This window comes from Onychostoma macrolepis, chromosome 18 (assembly GCF_012432095.1).
Source record: "Onychostoma macrolepis isolate SWU-2019 chromosome 18, ASM1243209v1, whole genome shotgun sequence".
Classification (NCBI taxonomy): domain Eukaryota; kingdom Metazoa; phylum Chordata; class Actinopteri; order Cypriniformes; family Cyprinidae; genus Onychostoma; species Onychostoma macrolepis.
The window spans coordinates 2,171,128-2,194,094 of NC_081172.1; the positions used below are offsets into that span (position 1 = coordinate 2,171,128).

Sequence of the window (22,967 nt, forward strand, 5' to 3'; positions counted from 1 at the left end):
TTTTTGTTTTAATTTTGTTAATTATTTTACTCATACTTTTTAAAATTTACTACTATTTATGAGGGGGGCTGAATTTTGTTTTAAACAACCGGGGGCCTCGAACTCAAAAGACGTTTGCCATGAGTTGCATTTCTTATGTGTAGATACCATCTGACTGTTGAATCAAAAGCAGCTCATAACATAAACACACTGTATCAAATTACTTTGAGAGGTTCCCAGATCCCCTGGCTAAGCACCAGCTCCATTTCTGTGGAAAAGTGATACCAGGTAGAGTCCTGGACCATCATTATGTAATGCAAGATCCACAATAACTTACTTTAGTGCAGAATATTGCATGCAGCTATGGAGCTGAATGATATTGTATTGTATTGTCTTGCTGTTGCAGGATGAGCTATGAGAAGAACAATACGTTCATGTGATTGAGATGCACAAACAACCAGCATGCTGAAAATAGAGCCTTGAATTTAGATTAGATTACATAAGAGCGCAGCAGTAGTAAAGGTAACGGCGCTGTTAATTGCTTGTGCGACCTGTTTCTAGCACACCGTAAAATCAGAGACAAAGAGAGTGAGTGCAAATGAAATAAGTGCAGTGAGCGAGACACCTGATGCTCTGAAAACATACCGAGGCTAAGCGAGCACCCGCTGGGCAGCGAACATGTTATCCTTTACTGCAAAGGAGCCGCATGGTTTGGTCCCCATCTCCCTAACACTCATCCTCTCCCCCATCAGCTGACCTTTGGCCCAACAGCTGACAGACAGCCATGTGCAGCCCCTGCATATCATGTTGAATCCTGAGAGCTGGCCTGTGTGGTACTCGGCCAGACTAACTGGAGTCAAGCAGAGTATTTTCGAAGCTGTGTATTTATAGACCTAGGGCTGGGGGGAGGCTTAGGGACCGCTGTCTATAATTATTCCAGAGGTAAATACATACAGTGATCACTCATCGAGTGTTAATAAATTAATAAAAACTGGAAAAGCCTCTAAAATGCGAGGTGCATGCAACTGGTTTAGCCACAATGCATTTTTAAGTGCATGTCTATAAGCCAACCTGTCAAAATGGAAACGCTCCCAGAGGTAAATACATACAGTGATCAATCAAAGTGTTAACAAGTAAAAAAAAAACTGGAAAAGCCTCTAAAATGCAACGTGCATGCATGCAACTGGTTTAATTACAATGCATTTTTAAAGTGCTTGTGTATAAGCCAACCTGTCTAAATGAAAATGATACCATAGGTACATATACAGCGATCATTCAGAGTGTTAACAAATTAATAAAAACTGAAAAGTCTGTAACATGTAATATGCATGTTAGTAACAATGCATTTTTAAAGGGCATGTCTATATACCAAACTGGCTTAATGAAAATGATCCCATAGTTAAATGCATACAGTGATCACTCTGACTGTTATCAAATTAATAAAAACTGAAAAGCCCCTAAAATGTGACATGCATGCAAGCAACTGGTTTAAATACAGTGAAAAGTGTTTGTGTATAAGCCAACCTATCTGAATGGAAATGATCCCATAGGCACATTCATAAAGTGATTACTGAAACTGTTAATAAATGTGACCCTGGACCAAAAAACAAACAACAACAAAAAAAAAAAACAGTCTTAAGTCGCTGGGGTATGTTTGTAGCAATAGCCAAAAATATACTGTATGGGTCAAAATTATAGATTTTTCTTTTATGCCAAAAATCATTAGGATATTAAGTAAAGATCATATTCCATGAAGATATTTTGTAAATTTACTACTGTAAATATATTAAAACGTTGTTGATTAGTAATATGCATTGCTAAGAATTAATTTGGACAACTTTAAAGGCAATTTTCTCAATTTTTTTGCACCCTCAGATTCCAGATTTTCAAATAGCTGCATCTCGGCCAAATATTGTCCGATCCTAACAACCCATACATAAATGGAAAGTTCATTTATTCAGCTTTCAGATGATGTATAAATCTCAGTTTTGAAAAATTGACACTTAAGACACTTTTGTGGTCCAAGGTCACAAATGAATAAAAACTGAAAGAGTCTGTAAAATGTAACATGCATGCATGCAGCTGCTTTACAAACAATGCATTTTTAAAGTGCATGTCTATAAGCCAACCTATCTAAATTAAAATGATTCCATACGTAAATACATACAGTGATCAATGTGTTAACCAAAAAAAAAAAAAAAAAAAAAAAAGCCTCAAATGTAACATGCATGCAACTGGTTTTGCTACAATGCATTTTTAAAGTGCTTGTGCATAAGCCAACCTGCCTAAAGGGATTTGTACATAGCAAATACATACTGCTGAATGTTTGCTCACAACAATATAAATAATTAATGATAACTAACAAATACAAAGGGGCTGAAATGAGCTCCTGCAGGCTTGCCGATGAAGACTAAGAGAGGTTTATATAGATTAATATTGTTCCACAAATATAAATAATGAATTGCAAATCATTTGGTTACTTTACAATTCTATTTTGAAATTATGTATATCTGCATTTCTTTAAAATTGAAAAGGAAAGCTTTTGAATAGTTTTGAAAAGTTTCTGAATAGATATGGTACATATTCAATTCATAGACGTACAAACATCTCAACTAATCCATGAAAAGAAAACTATCATTGCAAATCATCTCTTCATTGGAAACATATGCAGCCGGCTCTACAGATCATGTCTTCACAAATCTACTCAATTTGAATGCCATTTTAGGGCAAAACACTATTTACACTCACTGACTTTAACTTTGCATGTTTAAAAATGCAAGATAAAACTGAGTTAGAGAATAAATTCACTAATAAATTTTTCACTTGCTAATAGATGGAAAGGCTTACGGTAGTATTTCTCTCTGTGCAGGTTGGAACATGATCCGTTTCACCGTTTATGCTGTTTTGCTGCAGGGTGTTTGATTTTCTTGCACTTGTGCCGTGAGATACATGGATGTGTACGTGCGGAGGGCCATTTTTGGAGTGCACGTCTGCAGCATTTGAAACGTGACAAGAAATCTCAGCGTTCGCACAGGGCACCTCCAAAGAAAAACTCCTGTGAAGGACGTGATGTGACCCTTTTCTTGAGGACTTATCCGAAGTCGGAAAAGTGTCGTGTCTTCTTTCCGTCAAGGATGGCCTTCCGCTTGGCAGCATGCAGGCTGAGGTGCTCCGGAAAAGCCTGGCTTTCTGGGGTTCCGGGACGTTGTCGGTTTGTGGGCCCTCGAGAGGTTTGGAACAGTCGATGTTAACCTTTGTTTTGGCCGAACTTCCTTTCCCTGAGGGAAGCGGTCGCTGGTTTGCGAAGTGCAATAAAACGCTGGAGTGTCTTTCCATTCGCTCTGGTCCTGGCGGTTGCTCCGGAGGCACGCTGAAATGCACGATGGGTTTGGCGTCCCTGTGTTCTGCTGACGTACTGGTTTTGGAGAGCCGCAGACCATTAACTGCAGTGGCGACGGATCCCTTGGATGTTTCATCGTGCGACGCATCAACACTGGACAGCTGCATCTGATGAGAGGTCTGAAAGGAACTTCGCGCAGATGGAGGCAGCGGAGGAATCATGGGAGACGCTACTGGACTGACGGGGGACGCGGGCGGCGTGGTGCATGGGCTCCGTGGGAAAATCACCAAGGACGAGCAACGCCGCAATGGTGCCCTCGACTTCCGCCGAGAGATCGGCTTGCGATCTGGGACGTCCGCTTCGAATATGCTGTTGCTGCTGCAGTAGCCGGCATCGCTCGTGGTGCTGCTGCTGCAGGAACCTCCATCACCGTTTCCGCTCTCACAGCTGGCGAGCTCTCCGTCTCCTCCGCAAGTCTGCAAGGAGATCTGCAGCATGCTTTTCCTGCTCCCGTTCACCTTGGGGATAAATACGGTGGAGTGCCGTTGTAAATTACCGTACTCTGGTGACAAGGGTGGCAAAGCCAGAGCCAGCTGTCCTGGAGTCACCTTCATGTGGAGGGAACTCTGCACCAGGCCCTCGCTAGAGCTACGGCCGGTATTCGTAAACCCGCTTTCCTCGGAGCGACCGGTGCAAGTCTCTGACAGCGGGTCAGTGTTGCTTCTCCGCGAAGCAAAATGCAGTCGCAGTTGTCGAGCCATGAAGTCAAGCTTCCCGGGGTTCCGGAGGGACGCGGGACATGGCAAAGCCAAAACAAGCAAGTAAAAAAATGAGCAGCAAAAAGCAACTGCTCCTGGTCCCGTTCTGCGATTGCAACCATTAGCGGTTGCACATTGCAAAAATAGCAGCAGTGACAAGCGGCATTCCTCCTCTGAAGCTAACAACCATGACAGGTCAAACACACCATGAAGAACAGCTCAAGTTCTCAGAAGGATAACGGCAAACTCAGAGAGCTTTACTGAAGCAACTGCTTCAGAAACCCTGCAAAGGGCTCTACTGTGCCAGACCTCTGGAGTGCCTCAGCTGTGCCTTCTGTAGTTTCGCAAGCGCCGATTCAGGCACGGGTGCCCTCCCTCCCCCAGCTGCCGGTCACCCCAGTGCAAAAAACAACAATCTGCGTGCATGCCAGGATGGAGGTGGAACAGATCACCCCGTTCTAACCAACCTCGACTCTGCCACCTCCTTCTTCAGCAGTGGCAGCCCAGTGTCTAAAGTTTCTAGTAAAGCTGCACCCTTGCTAATATTTTTACCCCACCAGGATAGAGTTACAGGAAATAAAGAGGAACGGTTTTGGCATAATTTTAAGCTCTCTCAACAGCATCCATGTACAGTACGTTGGAGATACATGGGGAACAGGGTGTTACGAGCTGCTGAAACCGCCAAGCTCGTAAACTGAGCGTTTGGCTTATTTCTGCACCTCCAGTCATTCACGGCTTGAACGCATGATAGCTTCATCTACAAATTTGAAAGTAGCAGAAGGAATCGAGCCTGTTTGTGTCAAAAAAGTGCCTCCAAATCAAATACTGAGCTTGTTGTGCCAGCTCTCATATGGACATGTGCCACATCACGTGTCATCTGACACCCACTGTTGCAGCCATTTAAGACCATGCTTCTGTCAGAGAGAAATGCCATATCATCAATCAGGGGAAGTTGTACGAGGGGTAACTGCAGTAATCACGGTGCACAGGACCAGTACAGGAAATCATCCTGCTCACAGCATATGTAAATTAACGTAAATTAAATATAAATGAGCCTTAGTCAGGGATTTTTGCATTTTGTGCACTTGGAAATGAACAAAGTTTTAGGATTTTGGAATTTTAAAACAAAGAATAGGGGTAATTGCATGCATCTTAAATTGCAATGGAATATAAGTGAGACTGAATAAGGGATTTTTTGCATTTTATGCACTTGGAAAACGTTGTAGGATTTTGGAATTTTAAAACAAAGAATAGGGGTAATTGCATGCATTTTAAATTGCAATGCAATATAAGTGAGACTGAATAAGGGATTTTTGCATTTTGTGCACTTGGAAATAAAGTTATAGGATTTTAAAATTTAGGATTTTGAAACAAAGAATGGGGTAACTGCATGTCAAATCAAAATGAAACAGCAGTCAGACTGATCACAGAAGATACATTATCTACTGTCACAAGCCTAGAAATGTTTTGCACAAAAAGAGATTTGATTTGTCATTCTTTTCTGTAAGCTACCAGATTCCTCAGGAGATAGAAATAGCAAGCATGCTTGGCTCATGCCAACAAACACATTCTAGCAATGACATACCAGTTTTTCTTACATCCAGTAACCGGTTAAGCTATCTGTTAAATGCAGGAAGGCAACTGCGGTTTATTATCTTATCAAGAGTAACTGTTTTCACATGAACACTGGGTCTTTTATGCAAGCGTTTGTTTAACCTTCCTCGTTATTCAGGGAGGACACCGTCAGCGTGTGACGGAGAGAACCCCCCTAACACCAGTCACGCCTCATTCACTTTTATGCGTTTTAAAGCAGTTACTTTTCACGTTTAACAGCACCCAAAGGTAAATTTCAGTTCCCAGACCTGAGTTTTATGGTGGCTACTTGCAAAAAGGCATCCTTGTTCATTCATTACACACTGACGCTCAGGTAGCTGCTGATTTTACAAACCTGAACCCAACATTAACAAACCAAATATATTTGATACTGCTGAACTGAATAAGGTTTCATTACCATCTAACACGTCTTCCATTATAAAGCTAAACAAGCAGTCCTGTTTAAAACTAATGCTACTGGTTAAGCTAATATATCTACATCAGGTAACGCAAAAAAAAAAAAAAGAGATTACAATGCCGTTTGGTGCCACTAATGGAGTGGAAATTATACATAACACCAATTTTTTTTTTTTTTTTCACAACCTAAAAATCTGTTATTTCAAGCTTCAATTCTCTCATCTACACTAAAATTCAAAAGTTTGGGCTCTGATTTTTTTTTTTTAAATATAAATATACACATGATATGAAAATATGAAGTAGGCCAACTGTTTTCAACACTGACAATAAGAAATGAGAAGCAAATCAGTATATTAGAATGATTTCTGAAGGATCATCTGACACAGAAGACTGGAGTAATGATGCTGAGAATTCAGCTTTGATTACCACAATAAATTACATTTTTCAATATATTACAGTAGGAAACATTGTTTGAAATGGTAATAATGCTTCACAACATTCCCACCCAAAAAAAATAATTGCAGCCTTGGTGGGCAGAAGCATTAAAAAAAATCTTACCGACCCCAAACTTTGTTACAAACATGTCTAACTTTCTGACATCGCAGTTAAAAAAAAATGCATTCATGTACATACCAAACGATTTTCATCAAACACCTCCAGCAGCAGACGATGTTTCCTAGGATGCACCTGTGGGAGAAAAAAGACAAATAAAATAAGTGAATATACACAAGAATGTTAATATATGTGTGTGTGTGTGTGTGTGTGTGTATATATTACATATGTAATATACACACACACACACACACACACATACATACATACACATATATATATGGAGTATTACAGTGAATTTATTGTCACATATCTAAAATAAATGATGTCTCGTTACAAGACAGATGATCTGTTCATCCTCAATTTATAACCCTTGACTTTAGGACTGTAAATGGCCCGTGACTCAGACAGTGTATCATTTAGCATTTCATGAAGTACCCGTGCTGGTATTTGGGCCAGTGGTAAGTATCACAAATAGGCCAGAACCTTTTATGCCATTGCCTGGATCTGGTTATGATTCATGCACTAAATATCAGGAACAATAGACTTTTTTTTTTTTGCATGGAAAAATAGGATATTTTACACAAATGCATATAGCATGGTCCAAAAGTGTGAAACCACATTGCAAATCAAGGGTTCGGTGCACCTGGGAATAGCAAAGATTTTGATATTTTATGAAACAAAATACAGGTATGAAGTACTTATGAAGACTTTTGAAGTTTAGAAACAAAGAATAGGTATGTAAAAAGAATAAGAAGGACTTCAGATTCTACCTATTTCTAGGTCACCTTTCAAAAAAATAAGCATGACATTGATCGGTGACTCAAAATGCTCTTTTGGAACATCTCAAACCATGCTTAATATGAGCAAAACCCATTTTCAATCTTCAGTATGCTTGATATAAAGCATTGCTGAGTCTTCATAACATCTTGAAATAGTTTCTCTCAGCACAGTCCTGTTTCCAGGGGACCTTACATGCATCTCTCCGTCCTTTCTGAGAAAATGAGTGATGTCTACAGAAGAGAGATATGCACACCGCGTCAGTAAATGCGTCACAGCTCATCACAAGACAGCAGGGAGAGCGGACAGAATGTAAGAGTTGCCCCTCATCTCAAATGCACCCTGTAACTCAACCCCTGACCTCTGACCCCAGAACATGTGACTGCACCTCTCTCTTTACATGCTGCCCAAACAGACTCTTATTTAATTAAATAGCGATTATTTAACTAGGAACATTTGGGGAAAAACATCACAAATCAATGTTCACTGCATGTCCTGAAGTTAAAAAAAATATTAATAAAATAATAAAACTTTTTCAGAGAAAAAGTAAGTCATGCTAAGTTTTCTAGAAGTTTCCTTGAATTAATAAATATAAAATTAACTGTTTCTGAATTCTCTGGATCACAGCAACAAATCAACATTGAACCGACTCGAGCTGAAGACTATTGTCTTCTATAAGGCTGCTGAATTGAATGTGTTTCATAATTGATTAATTTTATGCTGAACTGAATCAAAACTGAACTGAAATGAGCTGAACAGACACTACTGTCTTTTTAGAGCTGCTTTACATCAGAATTTGCTTGATATATGATTAATTTATCACTGATTCTGTTTTTTTTTTTTCTGTGAAGCTGCTTTAAAAAAATCTGTATTATATAAGAGCTATACAATAAAGGTGATTTGATTGGAACAAGCAAAGCTGCTCTAATGTGATGTTGTCATGCTGCTTTCCACTCTGATGTGACTCCCTGTTGCGTCCACCATAAACACATTTCATGGAAAAACTCCATTACTAACAGCACTGTTTTGTATGTAAACTACATAAATGCAATGCAAATAAGAAGCCCTACACATATGCAGAAGGCGATGCATTTCCCTGAACTTTCCTTCGAGGATTAAAACCACATTTATCTCTCTATAACCCTATCAGACCTCAGTTCAGGCTAAATGTAGGTCATGGCTGAATTCAGCTGACTTCGTTCACAATTGAGCAATAGACTTCTGGGAGAGTTTAAGTGAGGTTTCGAGCTGAATGCAGCTTTTGAAGTATTATCTGAATAAACCATTTTATGGGGCTCAAAATAAAACCATCGCACTGAGTTTAATTTCTGGTCATTTGACATCTAGCAGGACAGGCTCCTGCTGAATGCCACTTTTCCCCTATAAAGAAATGCGGTGGTAAGAGATGTGACAGCTCTGCGGAGCTAGACTGTAATTCTCAGGTTAGTATAAACACTGTCGCGAGAGCCGAGACAAACACTCAGCAGGATATAAGTTCTTATATATACACAGCTCTCCTGCTCAGTGATGTACTTCACTAAAAAAGATAGATTTTTACATTATCTAAAGAGGATTTAAGTGGTTTACAACCAAGGACGTTGCTATGCGGATACGGTTTCTAAGGTATTCTTAATCTTTGTAAGCATTGCACATACGTGACTGAAGCATCACTCGCTTTGTCTTTTTTTTTTTTTCTGGCTGTTCACATTATAGTCCATTAATATAAAATGCTAAAATGGTTTTATAAAACCCTTGAACTTTTAAACAGGCTTCCAATGCTGCAATATGAGCAGCCCGTATTGTATAACGTTTTCTATTATTACCAAACACAATGACAGCATCTGTTTAATATTAGTCCACAAGAACACATTACTGGAATCACTAACAATATCTAAATGTGATGATGATGAACAAAGAGTTCAGTAAGTAGGAAACAACTAAAAACGACAAGTGTGTGTGTATATGAGATCTTATGGTACAGAACAAAATGTTTTACAGGTGAATCTCATTAAGCAATGTCTGGATTACATTACACCCCAAAACTGAAAGAGAAGAAAATATACTTTTCACTATAAAAACAAAGCTTATGTTAAGGCTCATTAAAATCGCTGAATTATTTTTATGATATTTAAGCTCATTTTCAGATTCTTTTCTTTGTAGACAATTATTTTGCAATTAAAATCAGCATAAATTAAAAGTTAATACAATATTGCATTAACCTCTTAACTGTCACCGTCCCCCCTGTGGGACGCCTACGTTTACTTCACTATTTTACAATTAAATCCTAATCTAATCATGACAAACTATATATCGTTGGAAAGGTCTAAGACTCCTAAATAGGTATTTTACCACTTTTTCCTGTTAAAAAATTATGTAGGAAAAGTAATAGATTAATTTATGACAAGAGTGCACCTGAAAAAAATCTACATCATGACATGAATTCTGACCTTTGTCACAGAAAGTCTTCGTAGTTGCCTTTTTCTCTATCACGAATTAGAAATCATAAGAAATTATTTATCAGTAGAAAACTTAAAATCTCAAAATTCATCTTTTGAAACATTCTTTTGTCTTTTGAGACATTGCATTACCATGGAAATGGTACATTAAAATCATGTTACAAAATATTTTCATTCATGAATTATAAAAATTTAAGTTTGGATAGTGCACTATAATGTCTCTGTTCAAACCTGTGAGTGACAGTTAAGGGGTTAATGCCTGAAATAATGCTTGTATTCCTCATTAGTAAGTCACTTTGTTTAAAAGCATCTGCTAAATGAATAAATGTAGTTAAATACTTTTATTGCATTACAGTATTGAAAGGGATTTTCTGCCAGCCAAACCCCTTTCACCTAAAAATCTTCTTGAAATTTTATTTAATATTTAAATAATTTAACAATAGATTGCATGTTCACGGTTCACTGTTAACAATCTTTTTGCATTTTTTTTTTTGTAATTTATTTAATATTATTTTAAAATAATGTATTTAATAATGTACTCATTTGATATATAATGTATTTATTTTAATGTTACATTTGTACGATTTAATTAATTATTAGCATTTCATTAACTTACAAACCCCAGTTAGGGAAATTCTGTCCTGGGCTACTGATATCATTTTTTCTCCTTTCATTTTGAGGTGACATGTTTTCACAGTACAGCCAGGTAACAAAAACACGATCTCTGCAAAAACCCATTCACTTACTCTGAAGAAGAATTCCTCATTCCACTTCGGATCCAATGTCTAAAAGAAAGACAGAAACATAGTAAAATGTTGCGAAACATCTCCTGACGAAATGATGAATGGTGTAGTAGAGAGTTTGTACACACACCTTTTTAATGGTTTTAGTCTGCAAACTGGTGATTTCTCCATCGACGGGGTCATAGAGAGAGATTTTCGTGTATGGATCACTGCAGATGAAAGGAAAACAAACAAATATTACACAAGCATTCATGGAAAAAAAGATTCCCTGTCTTTGAGTCATACAGGAAGTGTTACTAAATATTTTAGTAATGCAGTCAGGTTTTCCATTGCTAATTGAGGGACATGATCAACAATGAATCTTATGATTACCAGTCCTGTGATTATGGATCTTTTTATAAATCATAACAAGTATTCCTCCCTATCCTGCAAATCACATCACCAACTTAACCTACATGCATCAGGAGGAAGCAACACACAATCTTTCAACTGATTCATTTGAGGTTTTTGCTGAATATCTGGCCTTTTTGAGAGGAAGTATTGAAGTGAAGGAGAGATGATATCGCTCAGCACAGATATCGATTGCATACCTAGAGCTGTGTTATTTAGGCCAAAGTGAGCAGGGCCGATCTGTCCGTACCCTCAAGGACGGCCGGGACATCTGCTAACACTGCCATCTACTGTACCGCCCTGACCAGCACCCTTCAATGTGAATCGGGACATTTCCATCGGCCTACAGTTCACTGCAAGCCATGCATAATATGAATTCTTAGCATGTGGCTGCTTGTAAATACCTTTGGAAAAATACTGCAACGCAATTACAAAGAAAACCTAGATCTACTAAGTGACCGTTAAGCTAAATAACCATTAAAAATCTAAATAAAACAGCAATTGCAACACATTTTACTTCTGTAAAGTGAAACAGGATACTCAACGAGAAAAAAATAATAATAATAATAAAAAATGTAGGACGGGACATAATTTTCCCCATCGGGAACACACTGATGATGAAAGTGGGCTTTCCATAGCAGAATGAAGCATGAGCTGACCAACGAGCACAATAAGACCAGAAATGCATATTGTGGACTTCATGCTGACTTCATTATTGGTATTCGTCCCTTGTTGTTATTTTTCAAAGACGATTCAGCTAAAACAGATGAGCAATAAACATCACGATGAAGCTCAGCAATCCACAGGAAGGCTGAAATTCAATTATTAGGCTGTAAAAAAAACTATTATAATTTTTACAACATGCTTAGGAAAAGATAAAAGCCTGCAACAGTGTCAGATTGTCTAAACGGAAGCTCCATTATGCGGGATACAAACGGTTTCATGTTTTAATAACAAACTGAACATGTGAACGTGATGCTGGGGGAGCGGGCACACAAACCACTCAAACACTTAATGTCCTTAAAATGTGCTGTACACTACCTGACTTCATACTGATCCACCCAAAATGTAACACTGAGTGAGTGTTGCATGAAATCATGGGAAAAACCTTGTGTACTATACAAGAAGTGAGCTGAGCTTTTAAAGAAAAAACATCCTCTATTCAAGCAAAGAAGGATTAGCCGTAAACCGATATGGGCTTTTCAGCGGCTGGTATTTAAAAAGCAATATAAGGCTGATTTACATATAATATAAATGGCAAATGATACACAAAATTGCTAATAATAAACAAGAATATTTATGTTTTGAAAAGCCCGTTTGTATATTAGGAACCAGGCTGCATTATCAGCAAATGCCAACAGTCTCAAATGCTCAAAAAGTGTTGGCCGTTTAATCCGCCTCGCCATTATTTCAGTCATTATTTATGTGATAGTGTCATTTTCATGGTACAATATCTGATATACCGACCTGGCACCCAGAATGTCTTTCTTGGCCAACCCAATTCCAGCAATGACTTTCACCCTTAAGATCCTGGATTCATTCTGAAGGAAAGCAAAAACATTCAATAAGCAACACAAACAACAATAAACATCAAAAATTAAACTGCCTGGAGATGTAAGAATGATTAAAAGCCAATTCCAGCAAGGCACTTTGACCCATAAGTGGGAGGGGCATTCTTATTCCAGAGAGCATTTGATTGGCCAAAATGTGTATTAATTCAGGATAATGTAATCAATATTTCTGGTTTATTTTCCTGGAGGAAATTTTAAACTGGCCTACTATTTCTTTCAAGAAAACAGACCAAAATATTGATTACACCATCTCGCATTAATACACATTTTGACCAATCAATCTGCTTTAGAAGTTTATTTAGTGTGCTTTTAAGAGTATGGTCTAGACATCCTGTGGTATGGCGGCATGTAAGCCCTCATAAGATACAGTAGATGTTGCGTAATATCTCACTTGAGTCACAAGACAACAATGAGAATGAAAGAAATTGATCCGCCAAACCAAATACATCTTTTCTTAATCGCAAGCAAACATGGTTGTGGGTCAGTTACGTGCTATAATTAAACACACAGCCCGTCATACTGATGATTACAGTTATCATAACACAAAGTGGAGCAGAACTTCCTCCAAGACACCGGCCGGGACAGTAGACTGCCACCCAACTGTTGTTTATGCAATATAGCAGAATTTCTATGACTGATATGACACATCACATGATGTGACAGCTGAATTAATTTACCTCATCCGTCTGGAGTCCTCGAACCTCCGGGAGCAGCGCGGCCATGTTCATGTTCCGTGCCAGGATGCCAACCTGCGTCGATATGAACGACCGAAAAATACAAATAAATCCCAGCTGTCAAAGAGTAGGTCACGCTTTAACGGAAATCGCTTCCCCGGGATATGTGACGAGCGGAGAGGCGTTAGCTTGTGAAATGCATCTTGGAAACTACGCCGATGGACATCCTCTCAGCGCGCGCCCACCACGACACGCCCCCACGACGTCGCTCACGCCCACTACGCTCCCGACCACGCCCCTTGTCTGCTGCTGATCTATGATCATAACAACAGTGCTGTACACAGAAGGTGCCGCTTTTTTCTGTCTCCTTTGCTGACGTAATATTATCTCTTCTCTTTAAATCTACATTTTAAGTCAGTTCATTTTTGTAAATTAGTCGTATTTAATGTTTATTATGATTATTATCATTAATGGCCCCTGTAGCCTATAAAGAAAAATTAAATATGTCAACAACCATATTCATTATATAAAGCACTGAACGTCAAAGCATTCAAAGCATCAAAGCCATGATTTCTTCCCAAACAAATTTGGAATATAAATCATGCAACACTTTTGTTGTAACGTATCCCGTTTATATGTAATATGTAATTATAGATAAAAAAAATAGACAAAATAATTAATAGACAAATTATTAAAGACAGCATGAATAGAATAGAATAGAATGGGATACAATTAACTGTACTTGATATACTGAAAATGTGCTTTGTCTATTACAAATGGACAGCGGACAGAGTTCATCTTCAGCCAATCACAGCGAGGCATAGCTCGCTCTTATCCAATCAAAACGTTCGGCTATGTAATCCCGCCCATTCACGCGTTTCCTAGGAAGTGCATGTTACGCATACTTTGTGATCGATTCAAAGCACGATTACAGAGGTATGTATTCAGATTTATATGAATGCCGTGTAATGTTAAGCGTTTTAGAGTCTGCATAGGATGTTTTCTGTACAGATGTGTTAGATCTTGGTGAGGTCTTGTGTGTGTTTTTTATGGCCGCGTTGATGTTGCACTGCTCGAGAGAGAATTGTGTTCTGCACAATATGTTCTACACTGTTATGATTTTGACTGCCAGCGTATTTAATTCCAGAATATGCATGAACGTTAAACATCATCTGCATCATGAAGCATATATATATATATATATATAACTTTTTGCAGATTCCACTCTCCCTTCTTCTTTAACACAATGGAAGTCAACAGAACAGGCAGAACCTTCCTCATAACCGGTGGAGGAGGTTATTTTGGATTCCGGTAAGATTTTATGACAACTTACAATCTTTAAATCTTTTTTTTCTCATTATTTTCCACATAACCCTAATATCAGTCATAGTATCTACACAAACCACTAGATGGCGCTATCATACTATATTATTGAACAGTAGATCCTAACTCTGTTCCTGGAGACCCCTCAAAAGTACTTTACTTACTCAAAAGTATTTTGGATGTCCTTTATATGGCACAACCATTGTTCAGTACTTTATGAACTAACTGATGAGTTCATCAGATCCACATTGGGCCTTCAGAAACAGGGCTGAAAACTATGGTTCTCAACTTTTTAAATGTATTATGAATATGTATTAAATGCAATAACATTATAAATTGTTGCATGTTTTTATGTCAAGCCACATTTATTTATATAGTGCTTTATGCAATGTTTCAAAGCAGCTTTACATTAATAAACAGGAAAATAACAGAATATTGCAAAGTTATGAATACAATTTCAGCTCTAAACTAGACAATTTGCTGAAATTGTACTCGTGCTCAGTCCATCCAAGATGTAGATGAGTTTGTTTCTTCGTTAGATTTGGAGAAATGTAGCATTGCATCACTTGCTCAGCAATGGATGCTCTGCAGTGAATGGGTGCCGTCAGAATGAGAGTCCAAACAGCTGATAAAAACATCACAATAATCCACACCACTCCAGTCCATCAGTTAACATCTTGAGAAGCCAAAAGCTGCGTGTTTGTAAGAAATAAATCCATCATTAGGGCCCTAGCACCGATGGCGTGAGGACCCTATTGGAATTGCTCCGTTATTATTAAGATGTTGTAACTTTAAACCATTGCTTCCAGCCAAAATATGAGTCTATAATCCACAGTAACACTTCCTCCAGTGAAAAAGTCCATCTCCTGTTGTCTCTCACATCAAGTCATCTAAATTACTTGTGACGGCACCCATTCACTGCAGAGGATCCATTGGCAAGGAAATGATGGAATGCCTCATTTCTCCAAATCTGATAAAGAAACAAACTCATATACATCTTGGATGGCCTGCGGCTGAGTAAATAATTTTTTGGATGAACTATTCCTCTAAAGCTTGATTGTTCTCTTTGTAAATGCGATTTCTCTTTCAGTCTTGCCTGTGCTCTCCTCAAAACCTCCTCAAGCGTTGTGCTGTTTGACGTGAGGCCACCGAGCCAAGAGTTGCCGGAGGGTATTGTATTCGTGCGGGCAGATATCCGTGACTACGCTCAGGTGGAAAAAGCGGTTCGGGGCGTGAACTGCGTGTTCCACATCGCCTCCTATGGGATGTCGGGACGGGAGCAGCTCAATCAAAAACTCATCGAAGAAGTGAACGTACAGGGAACGGAGAACATCCTCAAGGCTTGCGTGGCACACGGAGTTCCTCGATTGGTCTACACGAGCACGTATAACGTAGTGTTTGGAGGTCAGGAGATTAAGGACGGTGATGAAAGTCTCCCTTATTTGCCCTTGCACCTGCACCCTGATCACTACTCCAGGACGAAGTCTATAGCCGAGATGCAGGTGTTAAAAGCGAACGGTTCGCCTCTGAATAATAGCGCAGGTGTCCTACAGACTTGCTCCCTGCGTCCAGCCGGTATATACGGCCCTGGTGAGGAAAGGCACTTGCCTAGAATAGTTAGTTACATTGAGAATGGCATCTTTAGGTTTGTGTACGGGGATCCTGATAGTCTGGTGGAGTTTGTTCATGTGGATAATCTGGTGTCTGCACACGTGTTAGCTGCCGAGGCGTTAACTGAAAAGCGTCAGCATCGTGCCGCCGGTCAGCCCTATTTCATTTCTGATGGAAGGCCTGTGAACAACTTTGAGTTTTTCAGGCCTCTGGTGGAGGGTCTGGGATACTCGTTCCCCACGCTTCGCCTTCCCATATCACTCATTTACCTCTTTGCGTTTCTGACCGAGATGCTTCACCACGTCGTGGGGCGGATTTATAACTTCCAACCCCTGCTGACCCGTACTGAGGTCTACAAGACGGGCGTCACACACTATTTCAGTATGCGTAAGGCACGAGAAGAGCTGGGATACGAGCCTAAACTGTATGACCTGGAAGATGTTGTGCAATGGTTTCAAGGCAGGGGTCATGGGAAGAAGCACAGCCAGTCATCAATTAAGAAACTAATTTTAGACGTTGTTTTGGTGGTCGCATTTGCAGCGGTGGCGCTCTCCTGTCTTCCGGTTGTGGGGCAGTGAGATGTGTGATGGATTTAATTTCAGTTCTGTGCCTTATGTGAGGTTTATACTGACTTGATTTGTTAATTTTTAAAACATGTATGTTCATATGTACATGAGGGATGTATTGTTGTGAAATGCTGTAAAGAGACAAATAAGCTAAACCCTGATAAATGTTTTGTTTTACTTCCACTTTTGGATGTGTCCTTAGAGAGTTCGGGGTAAACAAACATATTTTTGTGGATTTTAAACAATATTAACAATATTAAAGTGCTCCTTTAAAAGAATAAAATGATGTCTTTTTTGGTGAAAAAGAATGGTTACCAGAAAGACTGTATTTGCTGTGTGATATGTGATTTTTTTCTTATTTCTTTTTTCAGTACAACTTATTATCAGTATAACAATTTAATGCAAAATGTAATAGTAAAAATTACAGCAGCACTGAACAAAACTTGATGATCATGTTCTCCAGCATGATCCGAAGAGCATCTTGAGTTTCAGCGGAGGCAGGAAAATCTGGCCTTCTGTACAAAGAGTCACAAGATCATCATTGTCACTTATTTACTTACGTTTGATTAGTCACATAGAAAGAGTGCACTGAATGTTTTATTCTTTTTATGCCATGCCTTTGCTTTAAATTGCATTCATGCATTTGTATAATTAATACACTGCATACATTTTATCAATTCATGCTTTCTGGAAATTGAACCCATCACCTTGGCATTGCTTAGACTTTTTGAGCTATCCTGACGCACCAAAATCCTGACACTTTCTGTTTATTTTCAGCTGTACATTAATATATATCCCAGATTTTCAGGTTAGAGTGTGTCGATATATAATAAGATATATATAAAAATACATATTTATGTTTTTTTTTTTTTAAATATGCACTAGGTATGAATTTCATTGTATAAACAAAATATCGAAACAAGTTCTCAAGTTCATCCGTTCCTCAGATGTAGCTCACCACATGAATTATCAAAATGTTTTAATTACAAACACAGTCATACAGTACTGTCTTCATTTTCAACTATTGTTTTAGAAGTAAAAAAAACAAAACCTTGAGCTATGCTTACAATAAATCTCTCTTGCTTTGATATTGTGCTATCTGATATTTTAAATGTGGCTCAAGTGTCAAAAAAATACTTAAGGCGGCCACTGTATGGTGACGGAAATGTAAGTTAGTGACAATAGCCTTTGTCACTGATGCACAATGAGATGTTTGGGATCTGCCCTTCCCCCAGATTCAACAAACCTTCACTGGCCTGCTGTAATGCATGCTAGTACTGTTGTTTTTAAAGCATGAGTTACCTGGGAAACACAAGACAGGTAGATTTTACAAACAGTATTTAGAGACTTGAACAAGAGTTTTTCTTTAATACTCATTTTACACTCCCAAGAATACAAACAATTCAGTTGCATAAAGGGTTGCTTGTTGTTTAAAGTGTTTTTTTTTTTTTGTTTTAGAGATGCTCAGTGTAGTTTTTAATTATTTTCTGTGGGCTGGTCTATGTGGTTAAATCTTTAATCTGTCCCGCTGGATGAAAGTGGACACACATAGACTCTCCAAAGGACTTTTTTCAGGATTCTGCTCCCCCTTGCTGAGTTGCTCTCTATCATTGTTTCGCTCCGGCATTAACCACATTCCAGAGCGCCGCAGCGCAGCCCGTCTCCCTCCGCGCATTCCTCTCACACAAACGAGTCCCCAATGAATCGTTTAATACACGCACACTCGTCCGTCTACGCGTTCAACATCTCTCCTGTTTATTGCGAAATTCTCGGGGGGGAATTTTAGGAGAGCTGGAATCGCTGGAAACGAGTTCGCAGGAACAATCAAGGAAAATCAAAGCGAGAAAATTCCTCCGCGCAGCGCGCCATTGACTGTAAAGACCTTTCAACTTTACAAAAACCTGAAATTGACAAACGTTCTCTTGAGTGGAAACTTTGTCACGACGACCGTATCGCCACAAATCGACAGGCGGGGATCATGTATCGTGACGAAATGACGGCGAAGGACTAACTAATCGCGAACAGGCAACGATGGTTCGCCTGAGGCGGCGTTTTTCCGCGTAAAATGCAGTTTGTGTTGTAGTTGGCTAGTGCTCCGCGCGCTCCCCCGTTCAACTCGCCTCAGAGACGACATGGATGGATATGACGAGGATCCAGCGAGTAAACTGATGGAAAACCTCTCCATATTTGACGTTTATCAAGACGGGATGTACGGGGAACCGAACCCCGATATGGAGAAAACTAAACGAATGAATGGCAGCTCCTCCGCGCACGGGAACAAAGTCTACGGCGCGGCTCCCCTGCGCTCCGTCAACGGTAACCGACCCTCAGTGCCTCTGGATTTCTGTTCTCCGCAAAGGGACGCGGTTTATCCCGATCCCGACGCGTACTGCACCAAATCTGAAGTTGCCTTGCCGTGTTACAGCGGCGCGTCGGAGCGTCTCAGAAGATACACGCAAGCGGAGGTGCAGGCGCACCGGTACAGCGCTGGATGCGCCTACGACGCGCTCATTCTGGGGAAGCAGGTGAGGAGCAACAGCTTATGCATGGCCACGAGCCCCCGGTCCAGTTTGGCTTCGTCTCACTCGTCGCAAGACCAGAGCAAACACACCAGCCCGAGGTCGAGCATCAGCAGCCCGCGGTCCAGCTTGGTGTCACCGGGACAGGAGAAGTACTGCGAGGGGAACGGCGTGATCAGCCCCCGCTCGAGTTACGCCAGCACGGCCAGCGACACCAGCAAACACTCCAGCCCCAGAACCAGCCTCAACAGCTACGACTGCGGGAGCAAACCGAGCAGTAACCGAACCAGCGGCATCAGCATGGGCTACGACCAGCGGCACATCAGCCCCAGATCGAGCACCACAAGCCCGCGCTCCAGCTACTCTCCCGCGGGGAACCACGAACCGGAGAGCGGCGCGGTGCACGGCATCCCCATGACCAGCCCCCGGTCCAGCATCTGCAGCCAGGACGGTGGCGGGGTTGCGCGACTCGCCGTGGCGGCAAACTGCGTGGTCAGTCCCCGCTCCAGCATCTCCAGCCACAGCTCCAGGAGTTCACGGAGCTCCATGAGCGCGTATCCCGAGCTCCAGCACTCCATGCTGGGACCCGGTTTGCCGGAGGACGCGCTGCTGCAGGACTTCACGGAGCCAAACGGCCTCCACAACAACCGCGTCCACCTCCAAGCGTTTGCCGAGCCGCAGCAGCAAAATTCAGACGTCAACATCGCGTTTAACTACGGGAAGATGGGCACCGGGGGGCAGCGCTTAAAGCTGCCGTACCAGGTCACTCCATCCCGGGACAGCGGCCCCAGTCCGGCGGAGCGGCGCCTGGAGGCCCTCACCCTGGAGCTGGAGAAGGAGCTCGAGATGCACATGAAAAAGGAATATTTTGGTGAGTAGATCACGCAGGGTCTTAAATCACTTCTAATTAGTTTAGTGTGCATTAAAGTTCTGGACAGATAAGAACATTCCCTTTTATTTTTCCTTTGTGCCTTTTGAGCAGCCTATACATAAAACATGGTTTTGAATAAACTTTTCCAGAATTGTTTGGTGGAAAGTCATATTCACACCTTGACACACTCAAACCTTGTACTGTCAAACGATTAATCTCAATTAATCGCATCCAAAATAACAGTTTGTTTACATAGGCCTAAAGTAATTTATATTATATATAAATATATAAACATAACATTTGTATGTAATAAATATACACAGTACACACACATATTATGTGAACGAAAAGTTATTTTGGATGCGATTAATCGCGATTAATTATTTGACAACACTACTCATACCCCATTTACCGGAGTCAGCACAGAACAGCCTTTGTGTTGGACTCATTAAAGTATCATTAGGGTGTGGGAAAACAGGTGTAAATCGTGTTTTGTCAATGAATCAGTCTGCTTTCCAGACAAGAGGGTTTATACTTTGAGCACTGCTTTAATCACATTATGATTATTTATCTTTGAGCTGGTTAAATCATCATTCATCCAGACTTTTTCACCCAAAGGCGTCATGCAAAGACGCCAAATTCCCAAAACCTGGATCATCTCACAAGGCATGCTGCAACATAGACTAAAGACACTGTGTCATTTCATTCATGTGCACAGTTTTAACTCTCAAAAGGAGGCTTAATGGCTCTGAGTTGTTTTCTTTAATGATAAACTTTTATGGGTATTTCTCCCAATTTAAGTTCCATAGGAGAAATAATCATAGACACGTCTTAAGTTAATAGTTGACATCCAAAAAAAGAGTATAGAGCTATAAAATGAATATGAATAGCAGCTCAGATCATATGGACTCCAGAGAATTTGGCGAGTGCATATATTGAGCGTGATTTTGCCAAGTAAGACCTGTTCCTCGAGCAACATCTTTTGTTGATCCTGGATCAATATTACTATCCAAAAATATAGACTTAACCCAATCCTTATCCCTAAACCTATACCTACCCATAGTTTATTCCTAAATTCAATGATCGCTGATTAGCAAGGGTGTAGAAGCACACAACCCTGATCAGTTCTGATTGGTTGATTGGAATGTTGTTCCAGGAACATGTTGTACTTGGTGAAATCACGTTCACCTGAGACATTGCGGAGATCTTTTTTTTTTTTTTTGAAGCTCAGGAGACAAATCTCTTTTTTTCTCGGTAGCAGGCAGCTTTAGCAAACAAGGAGAAACAAGTGAGATCTTGTGGGTGGATTTTGTTGAAATGAGTCTGCTGATAGTATTATAATCACAGTTTGTGTTTGTTTGTTTGTTTGTTTGTTTAGTGTGTTGTTTTGATAAAACACTAGTTTTGCACCCAACTCACAGGGTTTAAGTATGCAGGTTGGTGCCAATGACCACAAACGTTGGCTAAACACTGCAGTAACTCGCTCGTTTTGCATTGTAACCAGCTGATTGCTGATTGGTTTTGGTCACACCGGGCAGCAGCGGTAGACCAATCACAACAAAGGCTGCTGGCATCCCAACTGGCACAGCCCAAAAAGGACATTGTAGTCGGTGAGCAGACAGACAAACAGGGTTCTTAGAGGCTTGTTTTTGGCCCGGACCTGGACGGAAAAAGGCAAGTCTTCAGAGAGTACATACTTTGTCTCCCAGTTTGAACGCCACTTCCTGCCAGTGTCCTTCCAAGGCCTGAACGTCAACAGAAATGTTCTTTAGAGGCATGTGAGCCTGTGTTTTTTTCTTAGGGAAGCCCTAATTTGTGATTTGGCGGGACTAGTGTTTAATGGAGGAGAAATACAGCAGCAGAGAAGATAAAATGTCTTAAAATCTCTTTAAACCTTATCCAAAAATAAAAATTGTCATTATTTACTCACCCTCATGTCGTTCCATAACTGTATGAGTTTCTTTTAGCTGTTGAACACAAACTAAGATATTCTGAAGAATGTTGGTAAACAAACAGTTGACGGTAGCCATTGATTTTCATAGTATGGAAAAAAAATACTATGTAAGTCAATGGCTACCGTCAACATTTAGTTTTTCAACATTCTTCAAAATAACTTCTTTTTTGTTCAGTACAGGAAAGAAAATCATACAGCTTTGCAACAACTTGAGGGTGAGTAAACGATGACAGAATTTAAATTTTTGAGTGAACTATCCCTTTAAAACTCCCATTTGACTTGAGTTAGGATTTTAACTACATTTTTGAGGAGTTATTCGTGTCTGGAACACAAATGCTGCTGATAGGGGTTTTTTCAGATCATTAAACCTAGGTATGAGCAATAGTAACTGTCATGCTTGCTTAGTAAACAGCACAGTGTTCATCTTTTCAAGTAATACAAGCTTTAGGTCCGTTGTTGTGACTGTCGCATTGTCTCATCTTTTGTGTCTCCGTTGCAACTGGGATTTGTTTCTGCTACTGCTTGGAAACACATTTGCACAGGTTTAGTTGCAGAAAGTCTAGAGATGGAGGTACGAGTGTGTGTTTGCCTCCGAGGAGCAGGTGATGTTTTTTTACTGCATGCCGAACCCTCTTTAGTCTGCATTAGTCTGCGCGAGAGCGAACCCTCTCCGTTACCGTGACAACAGCTCCCCTAAAATCAATCTCGCCGGGTATTCGTGATGTGTCTTTCTGTGCTCTTAAAGGGTTTGTTCAACTAAAAATGAAAAACCTGTCATCGTTTTCTCACCGTCATGTCGTTCCAAACCTGTATCAGAATCTGCTGTCGAGCTCCTAAAAGCACAGTACTGCACTATAAAAGTTGTCTATA

At 40.2% G+C, this 22,967-nt stretch overlaps 3 protein-coding genes across 4 annotated transcripts in view; 2 read left to right on the forward strand and 1 right to left on the reverse strand.

Moving 5' to 3' along the window:
• The window catches only part of nedd4a (NEDD4 E3 ubiquitin protein ligase a), a 36,608-nt gene extending 23,082 nt beyond the window's left edge, over nt 1-13,526 (reverse strand). Inside the window, exons 1-5 of one of the 2 annotated variants that reach the window (XM_058751612.1) lie at nt 13,257-13,526; nt 12,476-12,549; nt 10,749-10,827; nt 10,622-10,660; nt 6,721-6,774 (exon numbers count right to left, since the gene is read on the reverse strand). In XM_058751612.1, coding sequence (XP_058607595.1) covers nt 6,721-6,774; nt 10,622-10,660; nt 10,749-10,827; nt 12,476-12,549; nt 13,257-13,307 — 297 coding nt within the window. In that variant the 5' untranslated portion in view covers nt 13,308-13,526. Of the gene's footprint in view, nt 1-2,826; nt 4,622-6,720; nt 6,775-10,621; nt 10,661-10,748; nt 10,828-12,475; nt 12,550-13,256 lie in introns of those variants that run through there. The other variant, XM_058751611.1, reaches the window with a different exon arrangement.
• Nucleotides 13,527-14,123: 597 nt separating this feature from the next.
• sdr42e1 (short chain dehydrogenase/reductase family 42E, member 1) lies at nt 14,124-17,081 on the forward strand. The gene is made up of 3 exons (XM_058751558.1): nt 14,124-14,189; nt 14,472-14,564; nt 15,667-17,081. Exons 1-3 carry the CDS (start codon nt 14,146-14,148, stop codon nt 16,763-16,765), a joined length of 1,236 nt encoding a protein of 411 aa, XP_058607541.1. The 5' UTR covers nt 14,124-14,145; the 3' UTR covers nt 16,766-17,081.
• A 1,116-nt stretch (nt 17,082-18,197) lies between these two features.
• Nucleotides 18,198-22,967, forward strand: part of wtip (WT1 interacting protein) — a 34,014-nt gene continuing 29,244 nt past the window's right edge. The window contains exon 1 of the mRNA XM_058752140.1: nt 18,198-20,143. Coding sequence (XP_058608123.1) covers nt 18,886-20,143 — 1,258 coding nt within the window. The 5' untranslated portion in view covers nt 18,198-18,885. The remainder of the gene's footprint in view (nt 20,144-22,967) is intronic.